Source organism: Dichotomopilus funicola (genome assembly GCF_033296635.1).
Source record: "Dichotomopilus funicola strain CBS 141.50 unplaced genomic scaffold C8A04scaffold_69, whole genome shotgun sequence".
NCBI lineage: Eukaryota > Fungi > Ascomycota > Sordariomycetes > Sordariales > Chaetomiaceae > Dichotomopilus > Dichotomopilus funicola.
In genome coordinates this window covers 26,331-39,191 of record NW_026944090.1, presented here as the reverse complement: position 1 = coordinate 39,191, position 12,861 = coordinate 26,331, and the positions used below count along the sequence as shown (strand labels likewise).

Genomic DNA, 12,861 nt, shown 5'->3' with positions numbered 1-12,861 from the left:
CAGCCACCGACCAAACACGTTCATCGCATCAATTAACTAACTAGCGGATCGCACGGCTTTGCGCGGCCGATTTGAGACTTTGCGCGCGCATTCCTGCATTTTGGCGGTGCTCTTAGACAAAGAACACTGATTAGCAGCACAAACGAACCGGGCGAATCGCAATCTAAAATCCACCCGAAAATCTCGGCCGTTTGCACGACACCGCTCAACCACGGAACCGAAGGCGCGCTTGTCTCACAGACGCAGCCCTCACCCACTGCCCTGCGGCATCGCCGCCACCGCAGCAGCCACCATGGACGGCCGACGTGAGCGTTCCCGGCTGCCGCCCGAGTACCAGCTCCCACAGTACGGTGATGTGGACGATTCGACGCCCGCCAGCTCGCCAAACCATGGCGCTGCCGTGCGCCTGCTCACTTCGATGGAGGAGCCTTATGACCCAAGGCCGTATGTTTTACCAGAGATTCCATTCCCCCCTCCTCTCTCCCTTAAGTCTCCAAGGACGCTCCAGCGAGCGCACTTGGCCCCGCAGCACGACGACACGCCTGAGACGGGTCAGTCACCCGCTCCCGGACGAGGCGACAAAGAGGATATTACCAGCAAGGACGTTATAAGCAGCAAGGGCGGCAACGGCAGCAAAGACGGGAGCAAGGATCTTGTCTGGCCTCGCCCTCTACTAGTACCCCCGGGCACGCAGACCAAGTGCCAGTCAGACGCAACCATGGCTGGATGCGGGGCTCCGGGCTCGACTACTGTCAGGTTGCAAAAGAAGAAGAAGCAGCGGCCGGAGTCACCGGTCGCTTCAAGCATGGCGGACAGCTTGCCTGTGATTCCAGAGGGCCCGTCCCCGAGGAAGCAATCGCGGTTCCAAGCTCGATGCGAATCCGAGTCCCCCAAAGAAGATCGATTCGCCCTCAAGTCAAGCCCATACTCACGCAGGAACAGCTCTCGAGGTCGCGCACGGCGCCCGTACGAACCGTCGCTGGACTCACGCCAGTCTATTCTGGATCCGCCTCATATGCCGCCCCCTGAACCGTCTTATAGCTCGTACGACCCGGCCCTGGATGGCGAATCCCCCGTCCGGCCATGGTCTCCGACGCACAGCGCCTCCGAGTACAGCCGTCCTCCGCCGGTCAGCAACCGCTACGAGCCGGCGGATCTCAACGGCAGCCCCCGGCCAGGAACACCCGCTTCGACGTATGGCGGGAGCCCGAGGCGCCCACTCCCACCGGCACCGCTCTTCTCGGCCGGAGCCGGAGCCCGCGGATCTACCCACTCCTTTGCAGACGATATCACCGTGAGCATTCCTCTGGCCGAGGACACGGACGACGTTTTCGGTCCCGAATCCGACCTTGGTCGTGGTCATGGCCGACACCCCCGTGACTCGTACGCAGAGTCTCAGGTCACGCTTAGCGACGAAGCCACGGACATCTCGTATGACGAGAAGACGGATCGTTATGGACCTGCGCCGGAAGGAAAACAGGAGAGACGTGGTGTCCGGGCGCCGCAGATGAGCAGGCGGGAGGTGCAGTTGATCAATGGCGAGTTGGTGTTGGAGTGCAAGATTCCGACCATTCTTTACAGCTTCTTGCCGCGCCGAGACGAGATCGAGTTTACCCACATGCGATACACGGCCGTGACTTGCGACCCCGACGACTTCGCGGACAGGGGCTACAAACTGCGCCAAAACATTGGGAGAACGGCGCGCGAGACGGAGCTGTTCATCTGCATCACCATGTATAACGAGGACGAGTACGGCTTCACCCGAACCATGCATGCGGTCATGAAGAACATTAGCCACTTTTGCAGCCGCAACCGGAGTCGAACCTGGGGCGAGCTGGGCTGGCAGAAGATTGTGGTCTGCATCGTGTCGGACGGTCGTGAGAAGATTCACCCGCGGACCCTTGATGCGCTAGCCGCGATGGGCGTCTACCAGCACGGCATCGCCAAGAACTACGTCAACCAAAAAGCGGTCCAAGCGCACGTATACGAATATACTACCCAGGTGTCTCTTGACTCGGATCTCAAATTCAAGGGCGCGGAAAAGGGAATTGTGCCCTGCCAGATGATCTTTTGCTTGAAGGAGAAGAACCAGAAGAAACTCAACTCGCATCGCTGGTTCTTCAACGCGTTTGGCAAGGCGCTCAACCCGAACGTCTGTATCCTGCTCGATGTAGGCACCCGGCCGACCGGCACATCGCTGTACCACCTGTGGAAGGCGTTCGATACCGACTCCAATGTAGCCGGCGCTTGCGGCGAGATCAAGGCAATGAAAGGGAAATGGGGGCGAAACCTGCTGAACCCTCTAGTAGCTTCGCAGAACTTTGAGTACAAGCTGTCGAACATTCTGGACAAGCCGCTGGAGAGTGTCTTTGGGTACATTACGGTTCTACCCGGCGCGCTCAGCGCCTACCGGTACCACGCGCTGCAGAACGATGAGACCGGCCACGGGCCGCTCAGTCAGTACTTCAAGGGGGAGACGCTGCACGGCCAGCATGCCGACGTCTTCACTGCCAATATGTACCTAGCAGAAGATCGTATTCTGTGTTGGGAGCTGGTGGCTAAGCGGGGCGAGAGATGGGTGTTGAAGTACGTCAAGGGGTGTACGGGCGAGACGGATGTGCCTGGTAAGCTTCTAAACCTCTTTTTCCTTTTTTCCCTCCTTTCCCTCCCTTTTTTGTTCCTCCTGATTTTGGCGGCCGTGTATCGTTTCTAACCCTTGGCAGACACGGTCCCCGAATTCGTGTCACAGCGCCGTCGGTGGCTGAACGGTGCTTTCTTTGCGGCCGTCTACTCGCTGGTCCATTTCCGACAGGTTTGGGCTACCGACCACACCATCGCCCGGAAGATTCTGCTGCACATCGAGTTCATCTACCAGTTCATCCAACTCATCTTCACGTACCTCTCTCTCGCCAACTTCTATTTGACCTTCTACTTCATCGCCGGCGGCCTTGCGGATCCTCACGTGGATCCGTTCAACGGCGGCGCTAAGTATATTTTCATTATCCTCCGCTATGTCTGCGTTCTTCTCATCTCGACCCAATTCATTCTCTCTCTCGGCAACCGGCCCCAGGGTGCGCGCAAGATGTACCTCGCGTCGATGATCATCTACGCCATCATCATGGCGTACACTTTGTTTGCCTGCATCTATGTCGTGGTTCGTCAGTTCTCTTTGAAAGGCGATGAGGCCGACCTCGCCATGGGCAACAACGTGTTCACCAACATGATCGTCTCAACCGCCTCGACCGTCGGGCTCTACTTCATCATGTCGTTCCTGTACCTGGACCCGTGGCACATGTTCACGTCATTCCTGCAGTACCTCATCCTGCTACCGTCGTACATTTGCACGCTGCAGATTTACGCCTTTTGCAACACGCACGACGTGACCTGGGGTACCAAGGGTGACAACGTGATGAAGACAGACCTGGGCGGGGCCATCGGTAAAGGCTCGACCGTGGAACTGGAGATGCCGTCGGAGCAGCTGGACATCGACTCGGGCTACGACGAGGCGTTGCGCAACCTGCGCGACCGCGTCGAGGTTCCGGAGCCCGGCATTTCGGAGGACCAACTGCAACAGGACTACTACAAGAGTGTGCGGACGTACATGGTCCTAACCTGGCTGATAGCGAACGCGACGCTAGCCATGGCGGCGAGCGAGGCGTACGGCGGCAGTTCGATAGGCGACAACTTCTACCTGCGCTTCATCCTTTGGTCGGTGGCAGGGTTGGCCGTATTCCGTGCACTCGGCAGCACGACGTTTGCCGTCATTGCGCTTATCAACACGATTGTGGAGGGCCGGGTGCGCATGAGCATTCAGGTGCCCAAGTGGTTGGGCGGGTGGGGGACCAAAATCAGCGATACCGTGAGCAATGTCGCGAGTAGTGTGAGGAGGTAGGCAGGTATTTTGCTGTTGGTTTAACCCTGTCGAGTGGGATATTTACGATGTGGTATTGTCATGTGTGATATATCACGTGTTGTGTGCAGTCAAATGGAGGAAATACGGATGGCAATGTGTAACGGCAGATGACAGGATGTCGGGCGGGTTGGTTTGTTTTGTTTGGGAATCGGATTTAGGCACCACGAATGATGCGATGATGGACGGATGGGAACATGGGAGGATGAATTCTGTTGGGTTAGGTCGGACTAGTCTAGTTTACACATGTAGGATACCCGGTAACGGTTTTCTTTTTTCTTTTGTCAGATACACAATTTTCATGTCATTCGTCGTTAATGGATATTTCGGTTGCGTTGATTTTTCTGTATTGTGTATTGTGTGATTTTATTCATTAAAAGCCCGGCTTCGTTTCCATTTGTCCCGTTCATTAGTTGTGCCCGAGCCATCTTCATAGGGATATCCAGCCCGTCGTCCATGTATTCCATCCCCGTTTGTTTACCCGACCCTTTCTTCTAATCCAATACCTCCCTCTCCCCCCGTCAAACTCCTTAAGCAACATACGCACCCGCCACACCACCACGACCGCCCCTCCTCATAACAAGCACGGCATCAATCACCAACGACAGCGCAAACCCAAAGCAAATAAACTGCAGCACCTCGTCTGCCTGCGCCCGCTGGCAGTTCCCCTTCAACTTGCCCATGATTGCCCCGTCATCATCCCCATCCCCAATCACTCCGTACGCAGTCTTCCCATTGCCCAGGTCCACACTACCCTGGTTCAGCAGCGGGTTGAACAGCATGTTGGGGTAGTTGGAGCACCCGTCAACGCCGCGCAGGCCGACGGCCCAGGCGATACCCCCCGCGGCGAAGAAGAGGGATGTGAGCGTGTCGAGGGCGATGGGTACCAGCTGTGGGAGGGAGGTTTCGAGGGAGGGGAGGGAGAGCAGGAGGAGGCCGAGGCCGGAGGTGATCATGCCGAAACCGCCGGTGAAGGTGGTGTAGCGGGTTGTGACGGGGGAAGTGTCGAGGACTTGGCCCTTGATGAGGGTGACAGCGAGGGCGAGGATGGTGAGGGAGGTTAGGAACTAGGAGGGGGGTTCGTGTTAGGTTCGTTGATGGGGGGATATGGTATTTGTCAAGGCGGGCGCTTACCAGGAGGCCCCGGAGGACGAAGGCTGCGGGTCGATACATGATGTCGGTAGTAGTGGGAGAGTGACTGATGAGAGGGGGTAGTGTATTGGGTGTTTTTCCAAAGGGTTATCAAGATGAGATGGGTTTTATATTCTCGTCTGTTCAGGATTCGAACTCTTGGCTGAACAAGAAACAAGCACATCCAACATTTCCAAAACGAAATCCCAGGCGGGACCTCCCATTTATTCCAATACACCGCTCCCACAAAAAAACTATAAACGGCCCAGGTCGGGGTCAAGCCGACCGGTCACCCCATGCTGCTGCCTTCGGCTTGCGGAGTTATCTAAATTCTCATCCACTCAAAATATCCATCTTTAGATCCTTCCCGCTCTTCACGGAATGGGTCAATGCCTTGGCGCCCGGCACTCTCTGCCAAACCACCAAAAGAGACGGTTGAGCCGAGAGCGTTTCGGCGGGTTGTGTTACACTCGGGCCCGACCACTCGAGTCATGGTTCATTCCTGGGTGGGTTCGAAGTGATACCGCAGGACCTGCTACAGAGGCTTGAGAAGGCTCAAGAGGAGGCTCAGAAGTTTGGTTGGAGTGGGCTAGGCCGCCAAGCACGGGAGGGCAGTGCCGAATCCAGAAGGATCGCGCGCGCGAGGTTGCAGCGGACAAGCGTGACAAGCAACTGCTGCGGACGAGAAGATGAGACGATGGCTGGCTGTGGTCAAAAAAAAGCGGTAGACCAAGCCCATACTGTGTAGATAACTAAAAGTAAAGAAGACAAAAAGAATAAGCGAAAAAGTGAAAGAAGACAAAGAAGAATAAATAAAAGAAAGGAAAGAAGATAAAAAAAGAACTAAAAAAAGGAAAGAAGATAAAAAAAGAATAAATAAAAAAAGTGAGAAGGGACGAAGCAGTGTAGATCACTTAAAATCTATTCAGATTCGGTCGAATGTTACTGGATTAGACTCAAAGGCTGTTCTGTTTTACCCTAGCCTGCCGCTTTTTTGGGCATAGCGAGGATGGGCATTGATGGGCAGGCTGTGTGTGGCTCGCGTGTGGCGGGCGACCAAAACCCACCTGCAGCGCTTCAAGTTTGGAGTCCTTGAGACCAGCAGGATTTGGCTAGGCGTGGAGAAAACCGCTGCCGAGAGACCGTTAAGTGGTTGTTGTTGTGCAGTGGACCAAATTTGGCGGGGCAGATGAGTCTTGGACTCCTCAAGGCACAAGGACCGTGCATGAGAAAATTGATTTATTACACTCGGAAGCAACGTTTTTGAATCACAACTTGCCTGTGTTTGATTCGAGGGGGTCAAGGATCTCAAACCGGTCAAAGACAGGAAAACAGGTTCGTTGTCCGGTTATCGTTATCCATTTGACTTTTTGTTTGGGTCGTCTTTACCGTCTAGTGTAAAGGAACAGTCCTGGGGATGCACCTCGGTGGCACGGAGAAGGCTGAGCATCCGGCCCCTGGCAGTCGCGGAGCCGCGCTTCGAAATTGCGGGTCCTTGCTCCAGTCGATGTGAGGCGCAAGAGTCCTAAAGATTTCATTCCACCCTGCAAGTAAGGCTTCCATGCTGCAAGCAATGTTCAGGACTTAGACGGCCGACAGGTCAAGAGGCACCGGGACAGGTAGGCTTGGCATCGCGGAGCAAAGTCCAAGGTTGTGTGAGGCATGAATATTATTCAACACGTGGTGTCTGTATGCTTTCTAGTCCACATGCAGGACATTAACCTAGAGCCCCGGCACCGAATGTTCCACGGCTTCTCGCTGCGCTTCCCAGGCCAGCCAGTCCGATCTCGTGGTTCTGTGCCCAAGTTAGTCATTCAGCGTTCTCAAGAGTTGTCGGCCATCATCCACACCACGATCATTGACGCCACGGCCACACCAACGGTGGACAACTTACGGAAGCAGACCCATCCCATTAATCTTCCATATCCCCAGCGCGAGCGCGACCACCTGCATGGCCACATACGCCAGCTTGACCTGCAGCATCTTGGATCGGTTCGACTCGGTCTCGAAGCGCTCAAGCGCCTGATTCGTGCCGACGATGCCCATGATGGGGTTCTTGAACGCCATAAACACCATCATGATGCTGAAGATCTGCAGCGAGTTGCCCGACATGTACATCATGATGGCCGTCATGGGCAGGCTCTTGATGGGGCCCAGCGCCACCTCCCACGCCTTCTTGAGCTTCAGTGTGTCCATCTCGTCGGGAGTCGGGGCCTTGCGCTGCGCGGCTTTGCTGTCCTTGGCATCCTTCTTCTGCAGCGAGGCCATTAGCGGTGGTCCCAGGTAAGATTGACGGTCAATTGCCCTGCTCCCAATGTCCGTCATATTTCCCTCTCCTCTTTTGTAGGCCCGAACGCTCTTCTCTGCTTCTCTCTGAGTTCTGTCCTATCCATCTGCTCGCCCGTACCTTGGTGGTCGACGAATGCGACGAAGGGAACCCCGGGGGGTCGGGAATGCCGGCCTGCTTCGACTTGTGTGCTGGCGGGTTCTGGAGCTCAGTCGCCCACGCGGGTAATGTTTTTGTTGCAATGGCCAACATTGTGTGGAGCGGAATTGGCGGTTGGACCGATGAATGCGACGCGACGCGCTGGGCGAGTTGATGGATGTTGATCGCAGGAGCTTGATGTGAAGTCTTGCTTTCAGTGTCTGAGCTTGTTGTCAGCTAACCCTTGGACGCATCTCGAAGCTGCTCCAGTAACGGGCGGCTTGGCGTCCCGCAAGCCACGCGCCTGCTCCCGAGTTGTCAGCGGGCCCGACGGCCCCACCAAGCCCGGGCCCATTGCTGAATTTCAGGGGCCCAGGCAATGGGAATTTCGGTTTCCTGGGCCTACCCTGTGGACCCTGCGGGAGTCGAGCAACGTCAACTCTTCGACTTTCGAGCCGCGCATCCTGCCATTGACACCCGCCGAGTGCATTTCGTAACGCGGAACCGGCCCGGAAATCAAGTGCGTCTACACGAGACCTGCGACGACCGACCGAAACTCTCGCGGAAACACCGGAACAACGACCGACAGAACCACCGTGGCTCTTTAGTCAGGTATATGCGACACCAAGCCGAAATAACGATATCCCCGTCGAGCCCAGCATCAAACATCTATTTCGTCCGATACGAGATCGCACGCCGTCCCGGTGTGAGGCGCCCCGGCGCTCCATCTGCCCGGTAGTTTCGGCCGTTTTAACCCACCTCGGGGCGCACGCAGACCACGACGACGTATCTCTCGCGACTCGACTCAGCGCAGTGATACACCATACCCTGGCCAACAACGTCCGCGAGACCCAACCAGCAGCCGACCACTTGTACTTGTACATCATCACACAGCACATATTGTTCAGGGACAAGCCGCCATCATGTCGAACGCGCAGGGAGGAGACTCGAAGCTGTTCGCTCGGGTAAGCAACCGATCTGCTATTTGCCGTTTGTTACATCACACATACTTCATGCACCGTTTGGTGGTCGCGAGCCGCGGGTCGCAGGTCGCAAGTCGCGGGGTAGCGGGGAAGAATCAAGCCACCGAGCTCATATGGCAGACAAGCGACCGTCCTTATTGAGCTGCCCCTCACAAGCCAAACCGCCCTTGGCGGCCGTGGCGTCGCTATCTTCGCATTCCTGTATCCCTCCGCTTCCTTTTATCTTCTGTCCCACCCAGGCCACCCCCCAATCGCCATTCCACGCTTCCCAATCTATCTACCTGGTCTATCATTAGCCCCGTCCACTCTCCCTTCACGGCGTCAATACCCGGTGATTAGCTCCAGCTATAAGCTCCTCTCGTCATGGGCATGAAAGCAGATACCCCCGGATAGTCGTTACCATGATGTTCCTCGCGTATATTCCTCCGTCCGTTCACTCACCCATGCGCGTACCACAACAGGGCAAGGTCGCTGAGCTGCGCTTCGAGCTGAACAGCGGCGGCAAGAAGGACAAACACTTCACGGCCAAGAAGATCGCACTTAAGAAGATTGTCGCCAACATGACGATGAGCAACAACGACATGGTCGCCCTTTTCCCCGACATTGTGGGCTGCATGAACATCCAAAACCTTGAGATCAAGAAGATGTGAGCGGTCCCTGGTTTCTCCTGGGCCCCTCCCCGTTATTTTACCCACTCTCCCTCGTATCCTCATCGGGGTATTCTCTCCGAGACCGCTAACAAGCTTCCCTGCTAGGTGCTTCCTGTTTCTCGTCAACTACGCCAGGATACGCCCTGATGTGGCAGTAAAAGCCATTCCCGTGCTGCAACATGTCAGTCCCAACCAACCCCCTTACTCCCTACCTTTGATTCAAGTCACCCTCACCCTCACCTTAACGGATACTCATTCTCGGTAGGATATGGAAGACCACAACCCCCTTGTCCGGGCCCTGGCTCTTCGAACCATGTCTTACATCCACGTACGAGAGTTTGTCGAGGCAACAGTGCCCATCGTCAAACACCTCCTCCGTGATCCCGATCCGTACGTCCGCAAGACAGCAGCTTATTGCGTGGCGAAGCTATACGACCACGACAGGCACATGGTGGAAAAGTCGGATCTCATCGACAGGCTGAACGGCCTACTGCGGGACGACAACCCGACTGTGGTCGCGAGTGCTTTGGCGGGACTGATGGATATTTGGGAACGGAGCGATGCTATCAAGTTGACCATCGACTACACCAACGCCTCTAAGATGGTGGCCATCTTACCCGACTGCTCGGAGTATGTATGCCCCTCTCTGTCATCTTATCTATCTAACCTCCCCCTTGTTTTTGTCTCGGTTGTTCTTGAACTCTGCCGCTGACCTGCATCTTCTTTAGGTGGGGTCAAACCTACATTCTTGAGGCGCTCATGTCCTACGTGCCACAGGAGTCGGGAGAAGCCGCGCTCCTGGCCGAGCGCATAGCGCCACGGCTATCACACTCCAACTCGGCCGTCGTGCTCACCTGCATCCGCGTCATGCTCTACCTGCTCAACTACATCGCCGACCAGAAACAGATCACTGCCCTCTGCCGTAAGCTGTCACCACCACTGGTCACGCTCCTCGCCAAGGGGCCCGAAGTGCAGTACCTCGCGCTACGGAATGCGCTGCTCATCCTTCAGCGACGGCCCGAGGTGCTCCGGAACGACATCCGGGTCTTCTTTTGCAAATACAACGATCCCATCTACGTCAAGGTTACCAAGCTCGAGCTCATCTTCATGCTCGCCAACGAAAAGAACATCGACGAAGTCCTGACCGAGCTCCGCGAATATGCCACCGAGATCGACGTGCACTTTGTCCGTAAGGCGGTGCGGGCCATCGGCAAGCTGGCTATCAAGATCGAGCCCGCCGCGAGGCGGTGTATCAACCTCCTCCTCGAGCTCGTCGCCACCAAGGTCACGTACATCGTGCAAGAAGCCACGGTCGTCATCCGCAACATCTTCCGTAAATACCCCAACCAATACGAAAGCATCATCGGCACCCTCTGCGAGCACCTCGACTCGCTCGACGAGCCCGAGGCCAAGGCGGCCATGGTCTGGGTCATCGGCCAGTACGCGAGCCGGATCGAGAACTCGGACGCCCTGCTCGAGGACTTCCTCTTCACCTTCGCCGAGGAGCCCGTCGAGGTCCAGCTCGCCCTCCTCACCGCCACCGTCAAGCTCTTCATCCAGCGCCCCACCAAGGGCCAGGACCTCGTCCCCAAGGTCCTCAAATGGGCCACCGAAGAGACCGACAACCCAGACCTCCGCGACCGCGCCTACATGTACTGGCGCCTGCTCTCAACCGACATCGAAGCAGCCAAGCGCATCGTCATGGGCGAGAAACCCGCCATCACAGCCGAGTCAGAACGCCTTGACCCAGCCACCCTCGAGGAGATGTGTCTCAACGTCGGCACCCTCGCCACCGTCTATCTCAAGCCCGTCCAAACCGTCTTCCGCAACGCCCGCCCCCGCCGTCTCCACGATTCCCCGGCCCTCCAGCGCCAAGACATCCCCGTCGCCGCCGGCCTCCGCTCCGACGCCAACAAATCCCTCAGCCAGCTCGGCCTCGGCGGTCAAGCAGCCGATTTCAACCCCCACTCCGACCGCGCCTACAACCCCAGTAGTCCCAATCCCGCTACCGATAACAACAACAACGGCAATGGCGATGCCAACAACGACGCAAACCACGCCCTAGCTATCAACGACGCAGATGCCTACTTCTCCCAGATCCAGCAGATGCCGATCCAGGATCAGTTCGGCGGTGGTGAGACGGCCGGGTACGTGGTCAACCAGTATGCGCCGCAGACGACGGGGTACCAGGCGGCGCAGGGGGATTTGCTGCTGTAGTGTAGTGTAGGTCTGTCTATATGGTATTAGCATAAAAACGATGGAATGAGGAGAAGATGGATGGGTGGATGATGGTTAGCGTCGGGGTAAATATATATATAATACCAGGAAAACATAGGCAATGAGAATAACGGTGAATTGGGTTATCCGGTATGATGGACTCGAGAAGCTACGCCATCGATGTAATGCGTGTATGTGCTCGGGTGTATAGTACCGCAGTCCTACCAGCCGAACTATGGACCAAGCTGTTTCGAGATAATTTTATTTTCCCCTCCAAATCGCACAGTACGTTTCCTGCTGCAGTTTCTCTCAGGCCGCATCTGCATTCCGTGGGTGCAGCGGCTCGGGACGATTCCGGTCCGCGTGCGCAAACCACATGGCACATGCATTTCACTCTTAGTTTCAGGGACATGACGTCGGGTCAAATCTATTTCATTGCAAAAGTATCGCACCATTAATCTCCACCATACGTCTTCCGCATGTTCTTCATTTCCCTAGCAAAACAACAACATTGATGAAATGAAATGACCTGGGAAATAGCGATGACTTCTCTCTTCTTTCCTTAGCTAAACCTGCCCCTATCCATTCCCGAGCATTAGATCCACCACCTTGTCCCCGCACTCTCCTCGGGCATCCAGGCCATCACCTCCTAAATGGGTACCGATAAAGTGAAATGCGAATAAAAGAATGGTGGAGTACTTGAGAGGGTCTGCCGCATCCCTTTACCTTGTTGGTAAGAGCGAGCCAGGGGGGAGGGCGGAAGAGAGACGCCCGGATGTCAGCCACGCTTAAGCAGCCATGGCCACAGCCAACACTAGGGCACCGCCGGCAAGGACGCCACCGGCCATGTTGACCTTGTTGCTGCCGGCACCGCTGACACTGGAGGTAGGGGGGGCCGCAGTGCTGGTCTCGGTCTGCGAGGTAGCCTCCTCAGAAGAGGTATGCGTCCAGCTCTGGATCGAGGAAGTATCAGCAATGGACGACGAGGTCTCGGACCAGGTGCTGGTCGGAGCCGTGTCGAAGCTGGTCTCAGTAACGATAGGCGAGGTGCCGGTAGTCGAGCTGCTGGTGGTCAAAGTGGTCGTAGTGATCGTGCTCAGGGTGCTGCTGCTCTCAGACGCGCTGGTGCCGATGACGGACTCAGTGGAGGTCTCGCAGGCAGTGCCCGGGTAAGTGACGGTCACCGAGGCAGTAACGGTCACGGTCGCGGTCTCGGCTAGCTCCTCGCGAAGGGCAAGAAGCCTGTCGACAGCACCGTTGTTGGCGGTGGCGTAGCCGAAGAAAACGGCAGTAGCCGCGATGACAGCGTGGTTGAAAATCATTTTAATGCCTTCAACTGAGGAAATCTCAGAAATCCTATGAGAGTCGGCAGTTGTTAGCACACCGTTTGTCCAGAAAATTTACTCTCGCTTCATCGGGGACAAGATTGCCAAATAAAACGACCGCCCAAGGATTGGCCAGTCGCTCGCAAAGTGAGCAATACTCTGGCGCCGACGGGTTCCAAAATTGCAAGAGTACAAAGTCGAAATGATACTTACGGTTCAC

At 56.2% G+C, this 12,861-nt stretch overlaps 5 protein-coding genes across 5 annotated transcripts; 2 read left to right on the top strand and 3 right to left on the bottom strand.

The window, feature by feature from the left end:
- Positions 1–292: 292 nt before the first annotated feature.
- C8A04DRAFT_39563 (glycosyltransferase) lies at positions 293–3,892 on the top strand (the record flags this gene model as incomplete). The annotated part of the gene is made up of 3 exons (XM_062784635.1): positions 293–444; positions 943–2,624; positions 2,724–3,892. The coding sequence occupies 3 exons, from the start codon at positions 293–295 to the stop codon at positions 3,890–3,892; spliced, it is 3,003 nt and encodes a 1,000-aa protein (XP_062634200.1).
- A 548-nt stretch (positions 3,893–4,440) lies between these two features.
- On the bottom strand, positions 4,441–5,083 carry C8A04DRAFT_39562 (marvel domain-containing protein; the record flags this gene model as incomplete). Its single annotated transcript, XM_062784634.1, has 2 exons — positions 4,441–4,977; positions 5,045–5,083. The coding sequence occupies 2 exons, from the start codon at positions 5,081–5,083 to the stop codon at positions 4,441–4,443; spliced, it is 576 nt and encodes a 191-aa protein (XP_062634199.1).
- Positions 5,084–6,763: 1,680 nt separating this feature from the next.
- On the bottom strand, positions 6,764–7,580 carry C8A04DRAFT_31598 (uncharacterized protein; the record flags this gene model as incomplete). Its single annotated transcript, XM_062781805.1, has 3 exons — positions 6,764–6,836; positions 6,936–7,294; positions 7,449–7,580. 3 exons carry the CDS (start codon positions 7,578–7,580, stop codon positions 6,764–6,766), a joined length of 564 nt encoding a protein of 187 aa, XP_062634198.1.
- A 1,273-nt stretch (positions 7,581–8,853) lies between these two features.
- C8A04DRAFT_14581 (adaptin N terminal region-domain-containing protein) lies at positions 8,854–11,316 on the top strand (the record flags this gene model as incomplete). Its single annotated transcript, XM_062778156.1, has 4 exons — positions 8,854–9,095; positions 9,205–9,280; positions 9,365–9,729; positions 9,828–11,316. The coding sequence occupies 4 exons, from the start codon at positions 8,854–8,856 to the stop codon at positions 11,314–11,316; spliced, it is 2,172 nt and encodes a 723-aa protein (XP_062634197.1).
- Positions 11,317–12,104: 788 nt separating this feature from the next.
- On the bottom strand, positions 12,105–12,638 carry C8A04DRAFT_31596 (uncharacterized protein; the record flags this gene model as incomplete). Its single annotated transcript, XM_062781804.1, has 1 exon — positions 12,105–12,638. One exon carries the CDS (start codon positions 12,636–12,638, stop codon positions 12,105–12,107), a length of 534 nt encoding a protein of 177 aa, XP_062634196.1.
- Between the last annotated feature and the right edge of the window lie 223 nt (positions 12,639–12,861).